This window comes from Gossypium arboreum, chromosome 11 (assembly GCF_025698485.1).
Source record: "Gossypium arboreum isolate Shixiya-1 chromosome 11, ASM2569848v2, whole genome shotgun sequence".
NCBI classification, from domain to species: domain Eukaryota; kingdom Viridiplantae; phylum Streptophyta; class Magnoliopsida; order Malvales; family Malvaceae; genus Gossypium; species Gossypium arboreum.
In genome coordinates, this window is record NC_069080.1 from 21107353 (window position 1) to 21134994 (window position 27642).

The 27642-nt window shown below is 34.1% G+C and overlaps 3 protein-coding genes across 5 annotated transcripts; 2 read left to right on the top strand and 1 right to left on the bottom strand.

Annotated features, from left to right (window-relative positions):
* The first annotated feature begins 2674 nt into the window (after positions 1-2674).
* LOC108474178 (plant-specific TFIIB-related protein PTF2) lies at positions 2675-5092 on the top strand. The gene has a single exon (XM_017776100.2). It carries the CDS (start codon positions 2836-2838, stop codon positions 4414-4416), a length of 1581 nt encoding a protein of 526 aa, XP_017631589.1. The 5' UTR covers positions 2675-2835; the 3' UTR covers positions 4417-5092.
* LOC108474179 (60S ribosomal protein L18a-like) lies at positions 4803-6568 on the bottom strand. Its single transcript, XM_017776102.2, has 4 exons — positions 6401-6568; positions 6182-6297; positions 6036-6099; positions 4803-5359 (listed from the first exon to the last, which is right to left on the bottom strand). Exons 1-4 carry the CDS (start codon positions 6413-6415, stop codon positions 5018-5020), a joined length of 537 nt encoding a protein of 178 aa, XP_017631591.1. The 5' UTR covers positions 6416-6568; the 3' UTR covers positions 4803-5017.
* A 5802-nt stretch (positions 6569-12370) lies between these two features.
* LOC108473931 (rRNA (cytosine-C(5))-methyltransferase NOP2C) lies at positions 12371-25206 on the top strand. Of its 3 annotated transcripts, none has more exons than XM_017775756.2 (13): positions 12371-12660; positions 12763-12884; positions 13195-13546; positions 13829-13976; positions 14742-14879; positions 15005-15067; positions 16494-16615; positions 21854-22091; positions 22982-23193; positions 24093-24193; positions 24415-24496; positions 24699-24760; positions 24896-25206. In XM_017775756.2, exons 1-13 carry the CDS (start codon positions 12568-12570, stop codon positions 25011-25013), a joined length of 1851 nt encoding a protein of 616 aa, XP_017631245.1. In that variant the 5' UTR covers positions 12371-12567; the 3' UTR covers positions 25014-25206. The 3 variants fall into 3 exon arrangements, with proteins under 3 accessions (XP_017631245.1, XP_017631244.1, XP_017631246.1); XM_017775755.2 differs by having other exon boundaries at positions 12374-12660; positions 12757-12884; XM_017775757.2 differs by lacking the exon at positions 12371-12660 and having other exon boundaries at positions 12761-12884; positions 13238-13546.
* Positions 25207-27642: the final 2436 nt, after the last annotated feature.

Sequence of the window (27642 nt, forward strand, 5' to 3'; positions counted from 1 at the left end):
AAGTTTGGCAACTTATATTGAAATGAACTAATATGATGCTTGAGATTTTGAATATGTTCATATATGAATTTGAAAGGAGAAGTATGCATCTTATTATGCAAAGCAAATGGAATCGAGCCTTAGGGGCTGAAACGAATGTGAACGAGTAGGTAAACTCCAGAAACGGATTGACCAATAAGTATAAGGTAAGTAATGGAATAGATCATGACAAGTTGATTAAAGTAATGCCTTTGTTATGTATGAAATTGAAAGGTGGGCAGCAAAAGTATAGCTTTGATGAAAATGTTGAAATGTTAAGCAAATGGGCTTACCTAATAGGATATGCACACTTTCATGTATATATCTATATAAACTTATACAAGTTACAATTTGAGTTCACATACTTATTACCATACTTTTATACTAATTTATAATTTCTTGAATCATATAGGTACCACCGGGCAGGGGCGAAGCCAAAACAAATTTTTAGGGAGGGCCGGATAAAATTTTAATTTTTTATAATTTATATCTTTATAATTTGTAAAGGATTAAATCAAATTTTTATATTTTTAGGGGGGCCAAAGTACAATTTTACCTTTACTAATTTAAAATTTTTAAAAAATTTTAAGGGCCAAAAGAGCAAATTTACATTTTAGGAGGGTCAGGGCCCATGCTAACCCCCTTGGCTTTGCCCCTGCCACTAGGCCCTATTGTTCAACGTTCAATTTGTTTTATCTGTGCACAAGTTCAGGTATTCCTCAAACCCCCAGAACTTGAAGTCAACATCCAGACTACCATTTTTGACTCAAAAAAGTTTGTAAAGTGTTTCATTTTGGCCTTACGGCATGTACCTAGGGACATTTTGTTTAATATCACAAATGGTTAAGTTGTAAATGCATATGTGTTGATTTTGTGAATTGATGAGTGTTAATGTTTGAACCTTGTATTTTAGGCTTGCTTTAATGGTGAATGACTGAAATTGAAGTCCTTAGATTAGTGTATATTTTGTTGGTGAAGTTTTGGTATGATTCATTTAGGTACCAAATTGAAATTCTTGAATTGCAAGGGGTACGCCGTAGCCGCAACGAGAATCAGTTCAGGGCTCACATTGCGACGATGCAGCCTTAAAGTCACGACGAACCATATTCAGAGAGTCACGTCACAATGTGGAAACCCCCAAAGTCGAGACATCAAATTTCGTATCCTTAACAATTTGATCCAATTCGACCCTAGGTTAATAAAATAGATTTCGTAGGCTCGTATTAGGTCTGAAAATGATCATGCACTATTTAATTAGCATGAATTACTTGTATTTAAATGTATATTGATATTAAATTAGATGTTATCAATTGTAGTTGCTCTGGCAACGAATGTGACACTTTATAACTCGGACACAGCGATCAAGTCTAGTATTGAGGTGTTACAATGGTAAATGGAATAACCAAACAGTTAAATATAGCATGTCATATGTACCTCATGTTGACATATAGGGATCAATTTTTAATGGTAGAAATGAATGAAACTTTTAACGGAAAGCCCATTTTACTCTTTGATTTAACATTCAAGAATTAATTTATCTTTTTTTTATTAGTAAAGGAGGTTAAATACAATCTTACTCCTAATATAAGGCCCCTTAATACCTTTCCCTAAGATTGTCCTAAACAATGCATATAACAATCCATAATTCAACAGCAACATAAATTATAAAAAATAAATATATTTTAAATTGAATTTTTTTGTACCGACTAGTACACAATATTCGGACCGGTATGTATCAGTATAGCTAGTTCCAACCAGAATTTACATTGGAGTGAAACTTAAAATTTGTTGTCGATCTGAGCAATAACAGAATGGGATTAACAACCATGATTGATATCCCGCAAATAAAACCACAATTTAAAAGTTATGCTTTTGATATTTAGGTTTTAGGTATTTGAACGTGATAATTTATATTTAGTATTTTTTTTTCTTTTGACTTAATTGGTACTCAATTTTAGAAATTATAAGTCAATTTAATACTTCCATTATATACCTGACTAATATTATTAAAATATGTTGATGTAGCGCTAATGTGACGCTGACGATCAATAATATAATGACATGTGAGAACATTTCATTTTGACACATGGCAAAATTGATAAATTTTATTTTTATTTTTTACCACATGTCAAAATTGTTATGTGTTACCACTTACCATACTATTAATCAACATATTTTAACGACATTAGTGATGTACCTTAAAAATCAAATTGATTTATGATTTCCAAATTTAGATATCAATTAGATAATAAAAAATAGTTACAAGAAGGTATAAGTTTCCCAAATGATTCAATACATTAACCTTTTTTTTTTTTTCTTTTTTCTTTTTTTTTTTATTTTATGAGATAAACATTAAAATTATACATTAATTATGGTTTAATGTATAATTGTATATATAAATTTTAATTTTATGTAATTTTATACATGAAATTTTAATTTGATCTAATTTTTTGTAAATTGTTGACATAATTATTACTAAAATATTATTTTATATTTATATATTACATATATAAATAATTATATTTATGTAATGTAAAAATAAATTGATTTATTTATTTTTAAATTATATGATTAAATCAAAATTAAAATTTTAAATATATATTTAAATCACAATTTTCAAGTGTATAATTAGGTGAAATTAAAATTTATATATACAATTCTTCGTTGAATCAAACATCATTTATAATTTTGAGAATTATCCAAATTTTATTTTCAAAGTTTAGGGTATTTAGCCTACCCAACCGCCGTTAAAATCCACCCAGCTCTGCTTCTTTGCCGGACATCCAAATATTCCATTAGGAAAACCACCAAACCGAAATGCCGTGTAGGTGCGGAAGTCATTCGACCATTCGCGACGACCAGACGGGCGACCTCGTCTGCTCCAAATGCTACACCATCCTCGATTTCGACAACTACGAAGCCCAAATCGGCGGCATCACCGGTCCCACAGGCACCAATATCCACATCGGCTACGCAGGTACCGGTTCTCTCTTCTCTTACAAAGACAGGAAAATCTACCAAGCCAAAACCTTAATCCACGAATTCGCCTTGAGGCTTGACATAACTTATTCTGAAAGCGACATTACTTCTATGATCGATGAGATCACCGATGGGGAATTCGGTGAAGGCGATTGGTTTAATGTTCTAATCGGTGCTTGTTCTTATGTTGTTATGAGGAGAGATAAGAAGTTTTTTCCCGCCGCCGAGGTTGCCAAGGCTGTTGGTTGTGATATTTATGAATTAGGTAGGATGATTGCTCGTGTCGTTAAGTTTCTGAAATTGAGTTTGCCTGAGATTAGTATCGCCGGTTTGTTTGAAAGAGAATTCAATAATTATATGAATAGGAAAAATGTGGCTGAGGATAAGAAAGAGATGATGATGAAACAAGGGATTTTTTTGGTCAATTGTGCTGTCAAGTGGTCTTTGACCACAGGAAGGAGGCCTTTGCCGGTGGTGGCAGCAGTGATGGCGTTTGTTGCCGAGTTGAATGCGGTGGATGGTTTGAAGATCGAGGACGTGGCAGAGCATGTTCATGCCGTGGTGTCTACTTGTAAGTTGAGGTATAAGGAGCTCTTGGCCGCACTTGTCAGGGTTGCTCAAGTGTTGCCATGGGGTAAAGATATTTCAGTGAAAAATGTGGTCAAGTATGCACCATTTGTTATTCAGTATATGGAGCTAAAGTCGATGGAAGTGCCTGGAGGAGGAGGTGAGAGGGTTGAGCCTTTTGATATGGAAGATGTGATTAGTGAGTGTTTGCAAAAAGTTGCTGCATATGGGAATGATGAGAACCTTTCAAATGGTGATTCTCAATATTTTGAGGTAAGGAATAGAAGTGATTTTCCTACATTATCTAGTGATAATGATGGAAATAACCTTAAGCTTTCACATGAATGCTTGTCCTTGATTTATTCAACGTTTTCAAACGAGGTTGATGCTGAGAAGTTGAATGGACAAAGTGGACAGATTCATGTGCGAAAGAGGAGGGGGCTCGAGCCATATACATGTCAGGATTGGTGGAGTGGGAAATCAGAATTAAGTAAAAAGCTTCTTCTAAAGCAAATTTTGGAAAAAGAAGTAGGTTTTGATATGATGCCACCGTCTTTTATTGCCGGTTGCAAGGCAAATGAGAGGAGAAGGCAAAAGATTAAAGCCGCTAAGGTGCGAATCAATAAGATAGTGGATCCATCCTCTGCTGGTTCAGATGGTAGTGACAATCTTAACTCTTCAGAAGTTGCTTGTGGTGGGAAGAAGAGAAAGAGAAGACAAGCCAGTGAAATTGATTGGGAAGATTTTGTTATTGAAGCCCTCCTTTTGCATCGGGTTAAAGAAGAAGATATCGAGAAAGGGCATTATCGAGCTTTGCTAGGTTTGTATGTCTTTAACTCTGGGACGATATGAGAGCTTTTAGTCCAGAAGACATGTCTGAGAATCTTGCTTCTTCCTTGGACTAACTGGATTTTTGTATAGATTGTTTTGTCCACATCTGTATTTTTAGCTTTTTACAGCAACGTGAAACTTTTTGATGGAGGTACTATTGATAAAAATAGAAGGGAAATTTTGGGGCAGATCTTGAATTTTAACTCTTTAACTGGGAAGAAATCCAGTCACTTATTTCCATTTTTAGTGTACCTTTTACTTTGTTTACAGTATTTCTAATAGGGAAATTTGGTATTTAGATCTTTCAAAAATAATTTAAGACGTAAAGTTTCAACTGTAAAATTAGAAGTCATTTTTTATGCTTGTAGGAAGTATTTTGTGATAGCAAAGTGATAACCAACAGAAACTTCACCAACTAGACAATGGTCCAATATTATTATAAATAGTAATTCACCATGGTAATCAATTAAAAATAAACTTCTCAAACTACAAAATCTTCCAAGACATAAGGGACCACAAAAGTAAACATAAAGTGCTCAAAATCTGATGTATGCTATCCATCTAACACGACAAGTAATCAACCTAAAAGGCCTTTTACCCTACCATCACCAATTATGGACTACTACATAAACAAGTTGGGTTTGGAAGCCTTGTATGTTGTCTTAAGCTTCCTAGTAGGTGGCCTGACCTTCTTGAATACCAGTGGGAATTTGATCTTGGAGTTGTGAAATTGCTTGGTGCTGTCCCTCTTGCAAAGTTTTGCTGGGATAGTAGCTGTCTTGATGATTTGAATGCATGGAAACCTCACCCTGTGACGAGATGCCATCTCAGCGTACATCTGTTCAACTGCACCATTGAGAGTTGTGTCCCGGTATTCCTTGTACATGTTGTGATAACCAGTTCGACTTTGATATCGGAGCCAAATGCCGTAGTTCTTGATCTTGGTAGGGTTTTTCTCAAAAATCTACAATATAAAACATAGCATGAGAAAATATCAATATCTGTTAAATCACTAGATGTGATTCAAAATAATACTCAAGCATCTGGCTCAATGATCATAGCACAAATGTGATCCTGTTCCACCAAGAGGAAAACAAGAAGAATGCTAACTTATGATCACCAATCAAGTTTATATATATTTAGACAAGCAACCTTCATAACAATGGAACACAACTGAGCCACCCCCAGTGCACAAATGTAATGTATAAAACATTATTTTCTTCCCTGTACTCAACTGTCAACGCAGGTATATATGCATGTATGTTGTCTCCTACACAGGTATATATCAGCAGTGGTACTTGATTCTGTCCAATTAATGACCAAAGAGACAAAACTCAGCTGAATAACAAACTGCCACCTTCATTAGCAGAGTGCTTCCTTTAGATCTAAGTAAACAGATTGGTACATACATTTTTTAGATAGAATGTTGGATTCCGACTTCAAGCCCGAGCAGAAATTCACATATTTCTTTCGAAGACTATCGCTTATCCAACATGTAAATGTCACACTAAATAAAGCAACCAACTTAACTCGAGCAGCTAAAAAATTCAAACTACATCCAACATACAAATGAAACACCATTTCACTTATAGGGTTTAAAACTTTCAAAAGAGATCTAAAGGACAAGAAATGGTCAATACCTCATTGATTGCTAAAACTTGTCCATTGCTTTTCTTCACCTTCTTCAGCTTCCTCAGAAAATACCTAAATTTTAAAAAAAAATCAAATAAAGGGTAAAAAAAAACAAGAATAACAAATCTGATCAGCAAAATGTAATTTTACAGACCAAAACTTGGATTTGGCACGGACTTCATTGGTGGCCCAAAGCTTCATTCTGTAGATCTTAGGATGCTGATCTCCTTCTGTTGGGAGACCTCGCCCCACCACTTGGTACTGATGAAACTATGTTTTGTTTTTTCCAAATAAAAATCAAGACAAAAAATCCCATTACAGCTTTATAAAAAAAAACACAAATAATGGAAATGGGTATCGATTGGTAACTTACCCTGAAAGCAACCATTTTTGTAATAAAGAAGAAGATAAGCTGCCGCTCACTGCTATGGCCCGTTCCCTGGTTTCTCCCTGTACTCTTATGGCAGCGCAGTGGTAGGGATAAAAAACCCTACCTATTCTTTCTCTATTGGCTTTTTGTGGGCTTACGAGAGTGTTGAGTGACTTGGGGGTGGAGCTGAAATCCTAGGCCCATTTAAGCCCACAAAAAGTAGGATTTGAAGCCTTTGGTTTTTGAAGTTCAAATATTTTTCTCTTTATTTCGGAAAAATATAAAAAGCACTCGCATAATTATATTTACTATTTTTTAAAATGATTTTTTAATTATTTTTAATTGAATTGGTGACTTATTCACTCTTAATCAAAGAAGTTAATTCTGTATGATTTGAAACGTCTTGTTCTGGTAATAAATTGAAATAACAAAATTTAATTTCGTTCTAATTTAAATTTCATCTGTTGTATCGGTGTATTTTGATTTGTACTAGTACATACTAACTCATATTGATTGGTATAAGATTTTAATATTTTAAATTTTAAAACATCTAAAAGTATTGATATATTCAAAATGGTACAACAAAGCATACTAGTATCCGTATGTACCAATATAAAACAACTGTACATCCATTAATACAATCTTGATTATCTTACCTATAATATCAATTCAAAAGTTCAAATATATTATAAATATATATGATTAAAATAGTTTAAATATAATATAATATGTGGCATAATATGATATTGCAGTATAAATGTGCTAAAATTTATATAAAATCATTTATTAAATTATTTCAGGTTAAATTATCAAATTTTATATAGAATTAATACTACTTTAAAAATAATTATTACACATAATAAAAATCTCATTCACCATTGTTATAATAAAACCTACTAAATGACCAAAGCACATGTGCAATTATTAACACGATTAGTATGAATAAAAATACGGTTCAATTAATAATTTTATAATAATATTTTCATAAAAATATAAATAAATTTAACATTAATGATATATTTGGAAATAATCTAGAAATGAGTGGAAATTGTAGATATTAGGGTTGTAATTCCAAGTTTTATGATTATAAAGATTTTAATTTTCCATTATGTGTTTGGCTAATAAAATATATATTTTTGATATAAGTGTATTTTTTTTGTCAATGCCGACCTATATTTATACTAACATCCACTTCAATTCAATATATATTTAACACGTCATGATTTAATACTTATTAACCAAATCGAATAAAATGACGGATATTCAGATCAATTTACCTTTACACCAAATACGCACTAAAGTGCTAATTAGGCATAAATACACCAATTCCACTTACCACACTTGAATATGCTTGTACCCTTAGGGTATTTGAGCAGATGATATGTTTTCGACCCCTAGGGTATTAGAGAATTGTCTCATATGTACACACATAGGGCTAAATCTCCCACCTATCAAAACAGACCCTATGGCATGCCAACTATATCTGTGACTCTATTCGACAACGTTAATAAGGCAATTATCATTGTTATTAATCATATTTCATCAACAAGCATAAATACATGTATTCAACCAACCAAATGATCACTACTCACATAATCATGTATATACGTACCTTTCGAGTATTTTACATTATTAATGTGAAATGTGCCTTGCATTTATCAAACACGTTGTATGCACTTAAGATGAGAAATCGAAAAGGAGAAAAAAGCCATGCGACGCCCTTGGTAGCCAAGCAAGGTTGCGATGTCATGATGAGTAGGTAGGCCATGTCACAACGAGGCGATGTTTTTTGCTCAAATACAACCACGTTTTTTTACTCTCAACATGACTTATTCTCCCAATCAAACTCTATTTCCTATAAGGACATTTTAGTTATATTGGACCCATGTCCCAAGACTATTTAAAAGACCTTTTGAACCCTGTTTAGTAGAATCAGATTTGCATTATATATCTCTTGTGTGAGATTTGTTAAAGAGTTTTTAGGGAGAGCTTTTGTAGTTAGCATATTTAGTTTTTTTTAGGGATTTGTTCTTTGTGTTCGGGTTGAATACTTTCCATCGTTATAGTTTTTATTTGTTGCTTAGTGAAAAGCTGAAGCCTCATTTGCCCATGGTTTTTTATCCCTCGGCGAGGGTTTTCCATGTAAATATTTGTGTTCATTCATCTCTACTTTTACTATCTTATTGCTCATTCGGATCAATCCCTAACAAATTGGTATCAGAGCTTGGTTCAGCTTTCACAAATTAACTCATTTAGGATGGCAACAATTAGATTTGATATTGAGAAGTTTGATAGGATCACAAACTTCAGTTTATGGTAGGTTTGGATGACAACACTTCTAGTTTAGAATGGTTTAAAGGTCGTTATTGGTAAAAAGCTCGAAGGTATGAAAAAATCAAAATAGGAAGAGCTTGATGAAAAAACTCTATCCAGGATTCAATTATGCCTCACGAATAATGTACTATAGGAAGTACTCATAAAAAAAACAGCGGTTGCTTTATGGATGAATTTAGAAACCCTTTATAAGAAAAAATTATTGGCCAACCAATTGGTGTTGAAGCAACACTTGTACACGTTTCGTATGGACAAAAGAATGTCCACTAGGGTTCACATTAGTGAGTTCATTACACTTTTGAATGACCTAAAGAACGTTGAGGTTAATATAAATAATGAAGATCAAGCTATGTTATTGTTGTGCTCTTTGCCCTCTAAGTATAAATCTTTCATGGAGACCCTAATTTATGGTAGAGGTAGACTGTCATTTGAGGATGTAAAGGGAAATTTGTCGAGTAAGGAAAAACTCGACAATGAATTAGGTTCAAGCAGCAGATCTGATAAAAAAAGCCTCGATTTTAGTTGGTTAAGGCATGCAATAGTGTAAATTAAGGTCAAAATCGAGTAACCATGATAAGAGATGCAAGTACTGCAAAAAGCTGGGTCACATAAAGGCATAATGTTATAGTTTGAGAAATAAAAATAGGAGGGCTGCGGAGAGCGGCGAGGATGAATAGCAAAATGCTGAGGTAGCCAATGCTACTATGGCTGTAGAAAAAGGTGATGATTTCTTATTGGTGTCAACGAGTGAAAGCTCCAAACTTACGTCCGAGTGGGTCCAAGATTCGGGGTGTTCTTCTCACATGTGTCCCAAAAGAGACTAGTTCTCCACATACAGTTTAGTTAAAGGTGGAGTTGTACATATGGGGAATGGCTCATCCTGTAAGGTTATTGGTATTGGTGTCATTCAAATTAAGATGCACAACAAGACAATCAGGACACTATTAGATGCCAAGCATGTTCCTAATTTAAAGAGAAATCTCATCTCATTGAGAAATTTGGACTTACAGGGTTGTAGAATCAACATCGAGTCAAGCGACATTAAAGTGTCTCGTGGTGCTCTCGTTTTGATGAGAGGTCAAAAGAATGACAATCTTTGTATTCTGCAAGGATCAACGATAAATGATAAAACTGCAAGTTCCTTATTGGTTAAAGAGTTAGATTCGACTCAATTGAGGCATAAACGACTTGGTCATTCAAGCGAAAAAGGTATGACCGTTCTGGACAAGAGAGGTTCTCTTTCGTGTGCAAGAGTTAGAAAAATAAAGCACTACATTCACGAGATGAAAAAATAAGTCAGTTTCGATTTAGCAGTGCACAAGAAAAAGACTAGAAGCCTTCTAGTTTCAAACTTCAAGTAGATCTTGAACTTGGTTAGAATCCTGCAAAGTTTGAGATAGGCCCATAGTTGGCTTTGGCAAATGAAGCATGATAAATATAAGTCAATGTGGAGATTTGTGGGATGTGCCTTACATTTACCAGATACGCTGTAGGCACTTAAGATGAGAATCGAAGAAGCAAAAAGCCACACGACGTTAGGACAATGCGACACCCTTGGTAGCCAAGCAAGGTTGCGACGTCGTGACGAGTAGGTAGGCCACGTCATGACGAAACGATGTTTTCTGCTCAAATACAACCACGTTTTTTTACTCTCAACGGGACTCATTCTCCCAATCAAACTCTATTTCCTACAAGGATATTTAGTTATATTAGATCCACATCCCAAGCCCATTTAAAGGGCCTTTGGAACCCTGTTTAGTAGAATCAGATTTAGAGAATTAGATTTGTGTTATATATCTCTTGTGTGAGAATTGTTAAAGAGTTTTTCGGGAGAGATTTTGAATTTGGGATATTTGGGTTTCTTTTGGGATTTGCCCTGTGTTCGGGTTGAATACTCTCCATCATTATACTCTTTGTTTGTTTGATGCTAAACAAAAAGTTGAAGTTTTCTTTGCCTGTGGTTTTTTATCCCTCAGTGAAGGTTTTCCGTGTAAATACTTTTGTTCATTCTTCTCTACTTTTACTATCTTTTGTTTATGCGGGTCGATCCCCAACAATTAGATTACCATTTCAGAACATTTAATGAATCAAACATATATATATATATATATAATATTTTATCTAACGAACTCAAATTGTGAGAGTACAAACCAACATATCTATTTGTAAACAGCTTTGGATTTTTTGTTTTTCGACGTCTTGACATCGTCTTAGCTTATTAGATTAATGACCGAACGGAGAAGATGAGTGTTGCTCATTGTTTACTTTTCCAATCGGTTTGCAGAGAAGAAAATATGAAAACAAATGTTTTTTCTCTCCCCCGACTTAACATGCATATATATACACTTTAATTAACAATGTAATTTTGTTAATTAATCAACCTAATTAATTACTAATCAAATGATCTATAGGTAAAATATTATTTAGTGGAAAGTGATGACATTGATAATTAATTTGATATCATAATTTACTAATGGTCAATTTGCTAATATAATCTTTGCTTAATTGCCATTTAAGGCACTTGTCAATTTATAATCAATTTCGTTTCATTTTAGTCACTAATCAATTTAGTCTTTGTATTATTTTATTAACTGATTTAATTCAATAACACTTAATAACTTGACCTTCTCGATTCGTATTTGACTCGTAATTATTCTATTTTAATAATTTATTAACTCAATTCAATAAATCTAGTCCCAAATCAAATTTTCTAATATCGCTACAAATAGGGTCGTTACAATTACTCATTTGCCAAGTATAAATAATTAATAATAAAAATTATGTAATTAATTGAAAATTAATATAAATAATTTATATTAAAATCATGTAGGTCAAAATACATATAAAATTATTTCTCATAAATAAAAAATTATATTATTTAAATGAGATTAATAGAATAGTTATATTTTAAAAATAAACATAGGTATCAAAATTAGAATAATATTATTATTGTATAAAAAATACTTTTAAGCTTAAAGCATATATGTGTATGCTTGGAAAGCCATAAAACAATTCAATTTGAGTATAATTGTTTATAGTTACCCACATAATTACCATAATTCCTATATATCCATATTATTGAGTTGTTTATTTATACTTGATTCAAAGAAGCTAACTAATTACAATAATTATCTAAATATATCAAACACGAATAATTACAATAAATTACACCTAAAACCAAATACAACCGAATGATATATGCGTTGTTTTGAATCTCATGCAACTAACAACCTATCCATGTAAATAATAGTAATGAAGGATGATTCTTTTCTTTTTTGTTTAAACTTTTTAAATTAACCGTTCAATTGAAATTTAGTATTTGATTTAATGATGAAGGATTGTTCATTCACAAATATTGTTTCAAGATTTTTTTTTTGGAAAGCAAAAAATAAATTTTTTATTTAGGTAACTTCCTTTGATTATGTCCTATGGTATATGTAAGTATTAATATTTAAACTAATCACTCAATCGTTACATATTGTTTTGCATGATTTTACTTTTATTTTCTATTTTAGAGATAGAAATCTAGGTAGAGTGGTTCTTAAGTGATTGCCCATTTACCGTCTCAGCTGTCTGCTTCCAATCATCTCCTTCACCTTGATTGGCTCAAAGTTTATAGATGACTCTCACACAAGTACATCCCTATCTTAAACTACATGCTTAGGATGACCCAATTGCTTCATCAAAGGATATGGGCCTTTCCAGAAAATCAAACCAGCTCTGCTCGGGCTGAGTTTGCAGATATTGGAAAGTGGGTAGGGCGAGCCCACCTCTACTCTTTTCATTCTCTCTTTAGTGTCGACTAAAAGTTGGTATAACGTTGGTTCGTTCATTGAATGAGGAAGAAAAGGAGGGATTTACTTGCAGCTTTCCGTCAAACCTTTCTCACCCTCCAAAACATGACTCCCCAGGCTGAAGCTGAGGCTGAGGCAGGCACCCATACTCTCTTTCTAACTATACGATTCTAAATCAATCCATTTTTTTTATATATATGAAGGAATGCTCTGATTTTTTTATTTATGTAGATACAGCTGAATGCAGCATCAGCGCGTTACAGTTATAATCCCATATTGCGATGGAACCCTCAAGTCGAAGATTACTTCATCAAAGCATACGGGTCTCTCCATTTTGCTCAAATCTCTAAAGCCTTAACGTACGTTCTTTCTCATCAATAAATAACCTATAAGCTTAGCACCTCATTTACTCCTTGGCTTCCTTCATTTTTGCTTGTTAAGCCAATACTCTTTTCTTTATATATATACTTCTATCTCGGTGGTGCTGTACCTAATACTCTGACGTTGCCTCTTACTATATGCTTTTGCTTATTTTTTAATGGGATTTCAAGGGCAAAAGGCATTTAGCAAAAGAAAGCTTTTAAATGGATGAAAACATAGTCCATTGATTTTTCATGTTGTCTTTCATTCTTTTTTTTTTTGGTTATGCCATTATTGGTTATTGATTAGGCGGCCGTCTTGCTATTCTTGCATTCGGGTGAACACTCTCAAGTCAACAAGTGATGCTGTCATTGAGAAACTTCAGGAAATCATGAGAAAATCGGGGCCTCAAAATGATGTTGTAGGCATAAATTGGAAAGAGAATAAAGCAAGTAATGATATTGACTTGGATATGGTTGAGAAGCAATCGAGCTTACAAAATGAGTCCATCACTAAGTGTCAGATACCAGGTTTAGAATATGTTGTATTTGTTAAGGGTTCTGGACCACATGAAATTGACTATGGTTATTCGCCCGACAAACCACCTAAGGAGGTGCTTGTTAGTAGGAAATGTGCTGAAGCAGTTCTTCGAGGTGCTCAGGTACAGCGTGTTCCCTCTAATGTGTAATTAAGAGCTAAAGTTTTATTCATTTTTATCTGTCATTTAAATTTGGAATTAATGAGTTTCTTTGTATTTTGCATGAAAGCTCTGCATTTGGTTCTTTGTGTATTAGTTAAAAATTGAGGGTTTATCTTTTCTCTTTAAAAGTTATCAACAACTTATCTTAGGGATTCCAGAGGGATTTGTAGAATATTGTGTTGCTAGTACTCATAGTTGACTTAAAAATTCATCCTTTGTTTTCTCGTCTTTGTTTATCTGTAGGTATATGTTCCAGGTATAATGGCCTGCAGTTCTCATGTTGAAGAAGGGGATCTAGTTGCAGTTTCAGTTGCTGTGGAGCAGCCTTTTCCTGACGGCGGATGGGGACTTGGTATAACACGTGGGACTGTTCTGCAGGGACTGCCAACCGGTAAGTAGTATATATTTTGCTTTAATATCAATGCTTCACCATTTTGATCCTTTGGTTTTCAGCAATTGGATGCTACATAGATTTAGGATTTATTTTAACAAATTAAGAATATTATTGTCTTATTATTATCTCTCACCTTTTTTAAAAAAAAAATTAGTTGATCTTGTTTTGTAAATATGTAGATTGGAAGGATTAATTTTAGGTGGCTTTTAGAACAGATGTGTATGATTGATCTTGTTAGATATTTAGTTAAACTACTCTGTTGTCTTTTCTTAATGCATCTCAAAAGAGGGTCAAGATGTTGATGCTACAAATTTTAGGTGTTTTGGAAAAAGAAAGAGATATAAGGCTTTAAGACTGGATGCAAGGAAAAATAATGACACTACCTGGTCGCAAGGAATGATGTATCTGCATCAATTGCAATCCATTTCTCTAGACTAAAGTGTAATATAACCTAATCTGAAGTAAATATTAGGAAAAAAGGGTATTTGGGTATAAGAAGAGAAAGCAAGGTAAAGCCAAGCGCAATTCGCCGCACTTTTGATGGGGGCTTCTCATATTTTGCAAATGAGAAATTAAATCCTGAATCATTTTATTTTTCTGATCATCATATTGAACCCAAAGACTATGTAATTAGTTTGATTAAACATGTGTGTTACCTTATATAGCATTTCTTGTATATATGGTTTATATTTGACTGCATGTATCTTCTAGTGCTGTGAAATAGCTAAAGTTTCTTGAATTATATGCTATGATACACTGCAGATCCCTATCACTTTGAGCGAAATGGATTATACATTGGTCAAGGAACAACAATGTTGTCAAGAGCCGGGATCTTCCGTGCTTCTCAAGGAATTGCTGTTGATATGAATAATCGAGTATTTAAGTTGCCCTCATTTTATGGTATAATTCATCCCTCATTGAAAACATATGAAAATGCTTGAATGGACTTATGGAATTATGTTAAGTTCTGGATGATGTTTTCTGAAATTTTGGATTGCTCTTGTTATTATCTTTTGTTTCCACAGATGTTCTTGAGGGGGAAATATTTCTTCAAAACCTGCCGAGCATTATTGCTGCTCATGCTCTTGGTATCTACCTCCTAATCCTTTTCCTTTCTTTTTTGGCTTATTTACAAGTTCACTTTCTTGTCTAGTATTCTTTGTTTTTAAGCTATGCCATGTTATATATCTCTATGCTAGTTTCTTCATTTTTCTCAATTCTCTTTTGCAATATCTTTAATAGAGAACTATTACGTAGTGCTTTGTAAATGTTTTCTGGTCCTGGAACTTAAATTAGGCACTGAAGAACATTATGGTGGATGTTAATCTGTTATTGTGATAATGAAGTGGGATTGAATGCAGTAAGTTGAGGTGTTCTTATTTTTGTTGCCAGTTCAAGTGCCAAGGTATTCTAGAGGTTTGAATCTCAGACCTTGGTCCTGGAACCAAGGCTTTAACAAGTTATCGGGTACCAATTCTGGTAGGCTATATTTGATAATTTTTTAGCAGCCCATTGTCTGTTCCCAGCTACTGCGAGCTGATTCCTATGACTGAATAAAACATGCTTTAAGTGTCTTGAAATCTGACTCTTCTTCATTGGGTTTGAGGATTTCTATATATCTTTTTTTAATTTTATATCAAGTGTCCATTTTTTTATTCTTGATTGAGGTTCTGGTATTGTTTACTTTTTAATAAGCCAAAACTACTGAAGTTTTCAAATCAGAAGAGCATGGTGATTATTCATCACAAAGGTTGAAGTTTCAAGATCATCACTAATGCTAGCTAACATGCAATTAGAGTTAGTAAACCAATATTTTAAATTATTATTTTGAATGATGCTTACCAAAAAAGGTTCACAATCCTCCCAAAATGAAAATGGTTTCCTCTTATGACCGAAAGTTCAATATCCTCCATAAACACTACTGCTTTCCAATTATTATAGACCACCACGGGGGTGGAATTTTTCTGACTGGAAAAGAAAAAGTTTTATGCTTTTTGGATGGACAAGGAAGAACTATTAATAATAGAAACATTAAAGATGTCTCTGATTTATAGGTCCTAGATTTTCCAACTAGGAGTTCCTGAAGTCACCTTCTATGGTAGGTTTGAGTTGTGCTTGTCTGCACCAGCTTTTGTGACCTCAAGTATTCCGACAAAGGCAATATTGTAGATATTGAAGGGAGTCAAACCTCATTACTCCTTTTAGCTATTCAAAGGTGTAGTAGTATGGATGGTTGTTGGCAGCTGCTACCATGGCTTCTATTGTTTATATTAAGTGCTTGGTTGCCCCTTTTTCTTCTTTGGCTGAAATATATTTCTTAAAGGTGTGTAGATATAATCTTTGGAAATTGGAAAATCTGTCTACTTTTGTTTCAATCTTTTCCCTCTAAAAAAGATTGACTGGTTTCTCTTTTGTCTTAAGTATTCTTTGCTTGAGGAATTCTTCACATATATGCTGAATTGTGAACTTTTTGCCAAACATGGTCATTGTGTGTGTGGTCTTTTTTTGTCTCAGATCCTCAGAAAGGTGAGCGGATACTAGACATGTGTGCAGCTCCAGGAGGGAAGACAACTGCAATTGCTATACTTATGAAGGATGAAGGGGAGGTGATTGCAGCAGATAGATCTCATAATAAGGTGAAAATCTTATTCTAAATGAATTAGTTGATTATCATCTAGATTTTTACATGTGACTGTATAGTTTAATAGGTTTGCTTGATTGATTGGCTGTTGATGTTGTAAACAAATGACTTATGCTGTTTTCTTGAAAAGAGGCTGCATAAATTATATACTCTTTGTTGGGTTTCATCAGTGTAATCATAGTTGATTCTTCTCATACACTATAGTTTGCATACCAATGCTGTTAACATCATTTGCATAACTGATACTTACATAAGCATGTTACTTCGTGGTTACCTTTCTGAGACTTAGAGCAGTGTTTTAAAATCAAACTGGACCAACCAATTAAAGGTAAGAATTAATCATTCTCTTAGAAAGTCATTCTAGTTATACTGTTTCTTATGGCTTAGACTTTTTCTGCTAGGTATTCTAGCTGTTAATTTTCAACATGCCTATTATTTATGTTTTTTTCCCTTGGTAACTGAAACTCAATGTCACTTGAGTAGACTGTTTGTCTGGTGAGACCTCCTCCTATGATTAAATCAGTCGGTGGAACTGGGAGCTTATTTCTCAGGAAAGAAAGGAGTTTTGAACAAGTTTTAGGAAGAAGAATGATTCTCTCTTGTTACTTCTAATCTGAATACAGCCTTTTAAAGAATAGCAGGAAAAATAAAAAAGGAAATAATCTCTAGAAATTAGCCTATCCCTAAAAATTAGTAATTTGATTATGGCTAATAGTACAAGGAAATTCCTAGCACTAATGTAGAAAATCTGCTTAATTTAAGGAATTCCAACACTCCCCCTCAAGCTGGAGTGTAGATGTGAATCAAACCCAGCTTGCCCATAATTTCTTCGAACATTTTTCTTGAAATGCAACCCCTTACCAGGAGTCCCTTTTAAATATCTCAATATCCTGTAGGCAGCTTCCAAATGTTTCTCCGTTGATATCTCCCCTGTCTACTTCTTCTCCATCCTTATCAGTTCCTAATTTAAGGTTGGGTTCCATAGGAGTCTTGTCTATGTTCTTTGGAGTTTCTACAGAGTCAACATTAGAAACAAAGGCATTGTAGGATTTAGACAAGTTTCCATAGGATACAAACCGAGAAATGGGATGTTGAGTGCAGCTCCTAGTGCCCTTTCTTACTGCAATTGGAAGATGGATGGAAGATGAAGGAGGTGAAACTTCTTCCTCAGGACAGTCCTTGGGTAAAGATGGCATAGGCACTGCTGTTTCGGTCTCAGGCAGCTGATGTCTCCGAGAGTATACACGAAGTCCCTGAGTTTTTCCTTGTTGTTTTTCAGAATGAGTGGGCTGTTTTTCTTCATTAGTATGATTAATCACCCTTGTTTCTTGTTGCTGAACAGTGGAGATAGGAAAAACAGGTTCCAAAACAGGAGTAACAGTGGCTGTAGGATTTTCAGCAGGTTTTGTAGTTGTGGTAGGGCTGACAGGTTCCAAAACAGGAATAACAGTGGCTGTAGGATTTTCAGCAGGTTTTATAGTGGTGGTAGGGCTGATAGAGTCTTGAGGTATAATGAGAAGATTGCTCAAGGTCTCATCTTCACTAAGTATCTCCCCCTGAAGATGAGAGGCTGAAAAATATGGCTCGTTTTCGAAGAAAGTAACATCAAGGGACACAAACATCCGGTGCAAGGTTGGAGAGTAGCACTTGTACCCTTTTTGTGCAGGTGAGTAACCAATAAAGACACAAGTGTGAGCTCTAGGATCAAGTTTAGATCGGTTAGGTTGATGGTTGTGGACAAATGCTTTGCAACCAAATGTTTTGGTTGGGAGATTAGGAACACGAAACAAGGGAAAATTTTTTTGAAAAGTATGTAAAGGTGTTTGAAAGTTTAATACCTTTGATGGGAGTCGGTTTATAAGATAACAAGCAGTGAGGACAGCTTCTCCCCATAAATACTTTGGTACACCCATAGTAAACATAAGGGCACGAGCCACGGCTACAAGGTGACTGTTTTTCCTCTCGGAAACCCCGTTTTGTTGAGGGGTGTCAGGACAAGAACTTTGATATATGATTCCTTGCTCAGAAAGATAAGGACTTAGGATAGAATTAAAGTACTCTCTCCCATTATCAGTTCTAAGGGTGTGAATATTTGAATTGAACTGAGTTTGAATCATTGAATGAAAATTTTTGAAGACTCTAGAGATTTCGGATTTTTCTTTAAGGAGATAGTCCCAACAAACTCTAGTGTGGTTATCAATGAAAGTTATGAACCACCTAGCCCCTGTGATGTTTTTTACTCGGCTGGCTCCCCATAGATCGCTGTGAATTAAAGAGAAAGGTTGAGATTGAACATAAGGTTTCAAAGGATAAGGGACACAAGTGTGTTTAGACAGTTGGCAAACTTCACAGTTCAATGAACTAATTTTCTCATTTAGAAATAGTAGAGGAAACAGTTTCTTCAAGTACATGAAATTCGGGTGTCCTAGTCTACGATGCCATAGCATGATAGAATCGTCTTTTGATGTAGATAAGGCCATCCCTTCTTTTGAACTGTTTTTGTTCCAAACATATAAGCCATCATTAACTTTTGCAGTGCCAATTATCTTCCCCGATTCCTGTTCCTGAACCACACAACCGAAAGCAGAAAATTCAGCAAGTACTTTTTCATCCTTGGTAAGCTTGCTAATTGAGAGTAAATTACAGGAAAGATTTGGAACATGTAAAACTTTATCAAGGGAAAAATTTTCTGCCACCGGCGAGTAAGATCCATCAGCTATGCGAATCCGAGAGTGATCATGACAAGGTAAATAGGTGTGAAACAAACTTAGATTACCTGTCATGTGGTCGGATGCACCCGAGTCTAGTATCCAGGAAGTTGTGATAGGTTCGTGTGTAGTATTTAAAGCAGTACCCTGAATAGCTAGTGACCCACTGGCTGTAGGAGTCCCGAGTAGTTTATGAAGAGCCTCAAGTTGAGTTTTGGTTAGCCTAACATTCTGAGCATCTTCTTCAGTAGTAGATATCATTGCTGCCTTGTTTTCTTTCTGTTTTTTTTCTTCAGGATAGCCATGGAGTTTGAAGCATTTCTCCTTGGTATGCCCAACCCGATTACAGTGGCTACACCATGGCCTTTTTGAACCAGAATCAATTCCATCTTTGAACCTTTGAGATTGAGGGCCTCTTGAAATAAGAGCAGAGTTCTCGGAAGGATGATGACCAGCTACGGTCAATGGTTTTAATTCTCTTGCGTCTCCCAACATAATAAGACGCCGTTTCTCTTCCCTCCTTACTTCAGCAAATGCTTCTCCTATGGTTGGTAGTGTGGTTCTACCTAGTATTCGTCCTCGGACCTCATCAAGATCACGATTTAGTCCTGCTAGGAACTCATAGAGACGTTCTTTGTTAAGATGATCCATGAACTTGGTGTGTTCCAAGCCCTCGCCCCAATCAACTTCATAATACATGTCTAACTCCTGCCATAAGATCTTTAGGTTGTTGTAATATTGAGTGACTTCAAGTGTTCCTTGTCGAATATCTTTCAACTTTAATTTGATCTCGAATACTTGGGAAGTATTTCCAAGATCCGAGTAATTCTCCTTGATTGCATCCCACATTTCTTTGGCAGTTTTGAAAAAAAGATATGTTCGGCTTATATGACCTTCCATCGAATTTATAAGCCAAGCCATAACCATTGAGTTGTTAAGCTCCTAAGTTGCATAACCAGAGTCTGTTGATGCTGGTCGAGGAATTTGTCCATTAATGTACCCAATTTTTCCTCGGCCACGAAGAACCATAAGGACAGATTGTGACCATTGCAGGAAATTTTTTCCATCTAATCGATGATTTGTGATTATAAGAGAAGAGTTAAGGTCACCTTGTGGGATTCCTTGACTGTGATTTTGAGTTATTTGTGAGATCTCAGTCTCAGAGAAATTTTCGGTGTCACCCATGGGAGTAGGGTTTCTAACAGAGAAAAACAGAACAAGAGAAGAGAAGAAAGAGCAGGATCAAATGGATTCCTGATGCTCTTGATACCATGAACAAGTTTTAGGAAGAAGAATGATTCTCTCTTGTTACTTCTAATCTGAATACAGCCTTTTAAAGAATAGCAGGAAAAATAAAAAAGGAAATAATCTCTAGAAATTAGCCTATCCCTAAAAATTAGTAATTTGATTATGGCTAATAGTACAAGGAAATTCCTAGCACTAATATAGAAAATCTGCTTAATTTAAAGAATTCCAACAAGTTTTGTGGAGAATGTTGTGCTTGGTGAAAAGAGAAGAAGGTGCTCTATTTATATTGAGGATGAGGGGTTGTCATGGTGGTTGTGAGATACAAAGGAGGCTCAAAGGATGTGCCTTATTTCAGAAAGTATTGGTTCAAGTACATAAAGACTGGTTTAATGTGTTTGTTTTCACTTGACCTCTGGTCTTTGGTCATAATATTTGTTGTCTTCTTAAGGAAAATATGATGTTCATTGCTTGGTTTCTGCTTCATCCTTTCTTCATGAGTGTTTCAAAACTTGAATTTGCCTCCTACTTAAATTGGTTATGCTTGATTTCCACCATGCTTGAAGAAGATGACATGTGTTCTTACCAGAGATCAGGAAGACGTGTGGAATGAACCCATGATCTCTATGACCCTTTAATGAAGTTGTAGTAAGGACCCTAGGGGCAAAGCATAGAGCTTGTGACAAAAAGGAATTATCTTCAGACTGTCACATCATGCCAGGCTTTATGTGCTAGAGCTAGCACTTTCTGACATAGTTTGTCCTTACTCCCTCAAGCCTCCTTTGTGCCACATCTGTCTTGGAGCCCCCCTATCTTCGCGTATAGATAGGATATCTTTTCGCTTTTCACCAAACATTTATTTTGCAAAAAGTCATAACCTATCAATGAAAGGATCCCTAATGGTCAAAGACTAGCCAACCTCCTTGTATTTGTCTTGTAGGACTTGCCTTGTCAACTCATCTGGCATTTGATTTTCAATCCCCTTGAGAAAAAAAGCATGGTGGGGTCCTTGAATGGTCATATTAGTTAATTTTACTTAAGCATATGAAACAAATTGTTTCTCAGTTTCCATATTCCTAATGATTGACTGGTGGTCTTGTATGAGGATACTTGGCTTAAAAGTACAAATTATGCCACAAGAAACACATCCTTATTATTTTTTACTTGATTGCTAAGAAAAAAAAAAATTCTACTTTAATCTACTGTTAGGATAATCTATTATATTTGAATCTAGAATCTATAATCTCTTTGTTTGAGGACTCCAATTTCTTTATTTATAGGTGATTGATATTCAGAAATTGGCAGCTGAGTTGGGCTTGACTTGTATAACAACATATAAACTAGATGCTCTCAAAGCTGTTCGTAAAAGAAATGGTTCAAGTGATACGACAACTCTGTGTTGTAACAAGGATAACAATGATGTTGTGAATCAAAGGTCTGACTCAGGGCCTCTTGGCAATGGAGTGTCATCAACTACCATTGTAGGATCAAATGCTGATACAACTTTCAAGGAGAATGGTATGTAAATTCTGTCAATTGTTCATGTGAAAAAATATATATTTTCCCCTCTTTCTTCTTGTTTCTTTTTCTGTGGGGAGTATGGTGAAGGTGGGAAATGCGTCTTTTCCAAACATTATCTTCAGAGATTATTGGATTTATACTAGATCTATCTTAAGGCAGACTGAACCTTGGTTTTGTGCATTAGAGCCTCTCCTTGAGTGAATGGCAACTGCTGAAATGGTGTTAGGCTTTTGAGTGACAGCTTTTTGATATCCTTCCTGACGGGATTGTCTCTTCTTTGCCCGTGCCATGGAAAAAACTGAACCACCTTTTGGGTTATCTGACATGATTATTGATTTTTTTTCTGTTTGATTCTCAATAATTATGATTGTCTTTTTCAGTTTAGCATGTAAGTTTTTGCACCACTTTTATTGATATTCTGAGTTGCAGTAAACTCAATATTTTAGATCTACAAATGAAGTTTTTGGTGATAACTCCTTTAATCTATTATCAATGTTGTAAGATTTTCAGAACAATGGCTAATTTGCTTACATGCTTAAGTATGAATGACTGGTGTGAAGTTATAAGTTCAAATTTTCCACAACAAATAAATAGTCAATTACTTAAGACTTTTTTTCATCTATATGAAATTCAGAAATTCTATCGCTAGATTTGCTTTAAATGTGCATTTTATGCTTATATTTAGACTCTGATGGAATTGTTCGAAAAGATAACGAAATACATGCAAGTCATGTCCCTTGCTAAGAATTATAGACATGAGTTTTCTATATCATTTATAGCTTCTGAATTTCAATTCATTGTTAAATAATGCTTTCTCTACCATTTTTTGTTTTGCTCGAGTAGAAGGGTTAGAGTTACATATTTGTTTCTGATTCTCAATGTTCTAGTTAGCAATGAAAAAGCAAATGAGAGAACTTACACCAGCAAAGCTGACATTAGGAAGAACACGCGAAGAATGAGGAATGGCCCAGGGAGAAATCAAAGCCTGGGTGGTAGAGTTGAGAATTCGAAAGGCTTCCTTCCTAACAGCTTTGATCGTGTCCTTCTTGACGCTCCTTGTTCTGCTCTTGGTTTGAGACCTCGGCTATTTGCTGGAGAGGTAGGATATTATGTTTATACTGGTTACAAACTGACACTTGTTCTTCTTCCTGGTTATTTTGCTGCACTCTAAATTCTGTCCATTCCCATGCATAAAATCATTAGTGATGAAACCTATGTCCATGACATAACTGCATTTCTAAATTCTGTCCATTCACATGCTTAGCATCAATGGAGTGACGAAAATAAATGTCCTTAACTCAAGAAATGATTTATACAGTCTTAGAAGATCTGGGCTATAGAGAAGACAGCTGTTACACATAAATAAAATAAAAAATAAAATCTACATTTTGTATATGTATACACTGTAGACTTGTTTCCTTTTAAGGGATTGATTTATGTGAACTATGCTGGTATTGGAGTGTTGTTACCTGTAAATTAGTATATGCTTAGCTGCAGGAACTTTCTTCCAAATGTCCTTCAGTAACGGAGCATATGCTTTTACAATTTGCTTGTTTATCTTTCAACCTTTAAAGCAGATTGCTAAAATGTTCCCTATGGTTGCTTAGTTTTTTTAATGCGAGAACCAAGATGGTTATAAAGTAGGTGAACTTTACTCCAGTTGATCTTCCTCCAGAATATCATGAGCAAGCATTAGTTACTGCTGTTTCATAAATTAAGCCACTCATTTGGTGCTTCTACTTCTTTTTTTTTGTTTTTTTTATTATTTTTTTTTTTTGGGGGGGGGGGGGCTATATTAATCAGGTGTGACAGTCTGGTCTACTGGATAAACTCATTTTCTCAGTTTTAATCGTCTAAAAGTTAAATAATTTGTATTACTTTTAGTTCTTCTATTTAATATTCTTTAAATTATTTTGATTAAACAGAAAGAAAAGAAAAACCTTTAACTGAATCAAATAAAATTGTTTTGGCTGTTTGCTGTTTTTCTTTGGCATACAGGAAACCATAGAGTCATTGAGAAATCATGGGAAGTATCAAAGGAGGATGTTTGATCAGGCTGTTCAGCTAGTTCGCCCTGGTGGAGTCCTTGTGTACTCAACGTTAGTTTGCTTTCTTTTGACAAATTTATATTTCTTTATATAAATTATAAATCTATTGTTCTCTTAATAAATTATAAATGTATTATGTTGCTTTTAGACATTTCTGATAGGCTGAATTTATTCTAATATTGGAGGCTTTACTAAAATTGAGGTAGTTAGATGTTATTTACTGGTAAAACTGATGTTTGTTGTTTTTCCTCTCAATACTGAAATATTGTTAGATGTACAATCAATCCTGGTGAGAATGAAGCATTGGTCCGATATGCTTTGGACACATACAAGTTCCTGTCTTTAGCTCCACAGGTAATTTAACTTAACCTCTCCACAACACATTAAATTGTAAACTTATTGATTTTCATCATGGCTTTAGTAAATTTAAGGTGGGAAAACTCCAGAGAGAGTTGACTAACATTTGGATGGTTTTTATAAGGTTTTACCATTGGCATTACAATGATGTTATAGATTCAATTTTAGTTTAATTGTCTGATGATACACACTTTTCCAGCATCCAAGAATTGGAGGAGCTGGTCTTGTCGGTCGTTGTGAATTTCCAGACGGATATGTTGAGTAAGTATTTCTTGTTACTCGATCTTGTTTTTTTTAACCAACTGAAAAAGGTATTCGGCGATGCTGATCTATACTATATACTATACTAATACTAATACTAATACTAATACTAATACTAATACTGATACTATACAGAGAATGGCTAAAACCAGGAGAGGAGGAATTGGTTCAGAGGTTTGATCCCTCATCTCAACTTGATACTATTGGATTTTTCATAGCCAAATTTGCTGTAGGCCCCAAAGACAACATATAAACTCACTCAAGTAGTAACCATTTAACAAGTAGGTCTTTTGTTGTTGTAGTATTATTTATTTATTTATTCACTTTTAACTGTGAGATTTGAGGTTATGATTTTATTCTCTTTACTACTGCAATAATAATATGTATTTTGTAGGCTTCATATGACTTCAAGTCGCTAGTTTAATATACACAAAGCTTGGATGGTATCTGTGCATATGAAGAGAAATCATTACATTTATTATGTTATGGAATTTGCTAAAAATTTTAAGCCTTAATTTGGTCACATCACTCAAAACATCCCCCAACCTCTTCGTCCAATTCTTATAGTAAATAGGCGGTGGCGATGGCAATGGCAATGGCAGGTTAAAATCAGGTCTGGTCTGGATGGTTGGTTTTATTATTAAAAGATAATAAAATGTTTTTTTAAAATATTTTTATAACTAAATTTAAATAAAAAAGTATTTTTATTGATTAATAATTCAACTCAGATCGGTTTGAATTTGAAAAAAATTAAAAAAAGAAGAAGAAAAACTCGCTATTTATTTAACCCGTAATAGTTCTTAAAAGGGATTTTACACTTCTCTGTAAATCAAAGTAATTTTATATATTTTTGTAATTTTTTCTAAAAGTTAAAAGTTAACAATCCGAAGCAACTGTAAGAGGGTGGGTTAAAATTAACTGTGATGATGCAATGAACCCCGACAATAGTGAGGCACAGGCTGTGCTGGAAGGAGACAATGCCTTGGCCAATTCAGCTTGTTTTGAAACATGCGGAAGGTTCGAGTTCTTCTGGGTCTGGTGCATATGATGAGGGAGCGACGGTGCAAGGTATGTTTTTGTCATGTGCCTCGTGAAGCCAATAAGGCTGCAGATTCAACATATCGCCAGCAAGTGTTATGTCAGCTCTGAAGTTACGGTGAAAAGAAAAATGAAAAGATGAAAAGTTGATGGGGGTGAAAAATTAAAACGATGGAAAATATAATTTTTTTTCATAAGTATACTTGATAGGAGAGATGAAAAAAATGAAAAGAGAATGTTTCTTTCATTATTTGGTAGAGTTGAAAAATAAAAAAAAAATAAAACGTTTAAAAAATGTATAATTTGAACTAACATACACATCTCTCTCATTTTCTCTTCTCTCATCATTTCAATTTGGAAATATTGATTTATGCATTAGGATGAAAAATTATCATTCTTCCTATTTTCTTTCCTCACTTTTCTTTCTAACCAAACACACTCAAAATTTATTTTATTTTCACTTATTATTGTCTCCTTCCATCGCTCTATTTTTTCATCCAATCAAGCATACCCTAAATGTGGAGGAACTAACCTTTACCTGATGCTTATCTAGCTAAGGTTGATGTACTTAGAGAAAAATAAAATAAAATAATTAATAATTCAATCAATTATATTTCATGTTCTAGACCAAAATATCAATTTTGAGTGAATAAAATTTTATATTTGATTTCAATAAAAATTTCAATTGTTAAATATATTAATATAAATAGTATTTTATTAATATAATATAATATTGAATCAATTTAAAAATTATATGCATAAAAATATAATTATATTTATAAATTCAACAGTTAAATTATTAAAATATTAATTATAAAAAAATACAAAAATATGAACAAATGAGGAGATATTATAGGAATCAAAAGATTTTCTAGCAAAATAATAAATATATGTGTTGGACCATTTCACGGTTTTTTTCCCAATAATACAAAAGAATAAAAAAAATCAAACTAATATAACTTTTACAATATTTAACAAATTAGTACATGTTTTATTGGAGAGGGAAATCGGTTTAACCAAACATATTTTCTTTTCTTTTACATATTTTTAACTTAATAAAATTATATTTATTGATGGATATGATATGTCACGGGACTAGAATTTAATCTGGCAAATTGTTAGAAAAAATTTGGTTCGAAAACAGTTTTTTGCATAGTAGAAAAATAAAAATTTTAAAAATCGAGCCACTTTGTAATATGATAGCAATAAACTTTTTTCCTGAAATAATATCTGTGCTTTGAGCGAGACGGATCCTAAACGTTCTCGACTTTCAACCGAGTGACTTTCTTCGCTATTCTCGTACCATGAACTACCTTGAGTGTGAGCTCGAACAATTTCGAATCAAACATAGAACTGTGAATAATTTTCTTACTTTTAGTAAAAAAAGTAAATATCTCTTTTTTATAAAAACCGGTAGAATTGTTATTACAACTCACGGTATTGCAACTCTTGTTTTGCTCATGGCTTTAGCCCATACATAAATGAGAAAAATGCCTCATTCTCACCCAAATTAGAAATTTGGAGCATCAGCTCATTGAACTCATTCAAATACTCCATAACTGTGCAGTGTAGCAAAAGCTGATGCAACTTAGCTCGAGCCTCATCCTCGGCATACTCCGAGTAAATCTGCCCTTTGAGTTCACTTTGAAACTCCTCCCAAGTCCCAATAGCGATACCACATCGTTTCTCATCTATGGGCCTACGATGCCACCATAGTAAAGTGATGTCAATAAAATACATGGTAACAAAATTTACCTTGGTAGCATCATCCATGATGCCTTATGGCATAAAACTATTGTTCCATTCCACAAAAGAAGTTGTCCACATCCTTTAGGATCTCATCC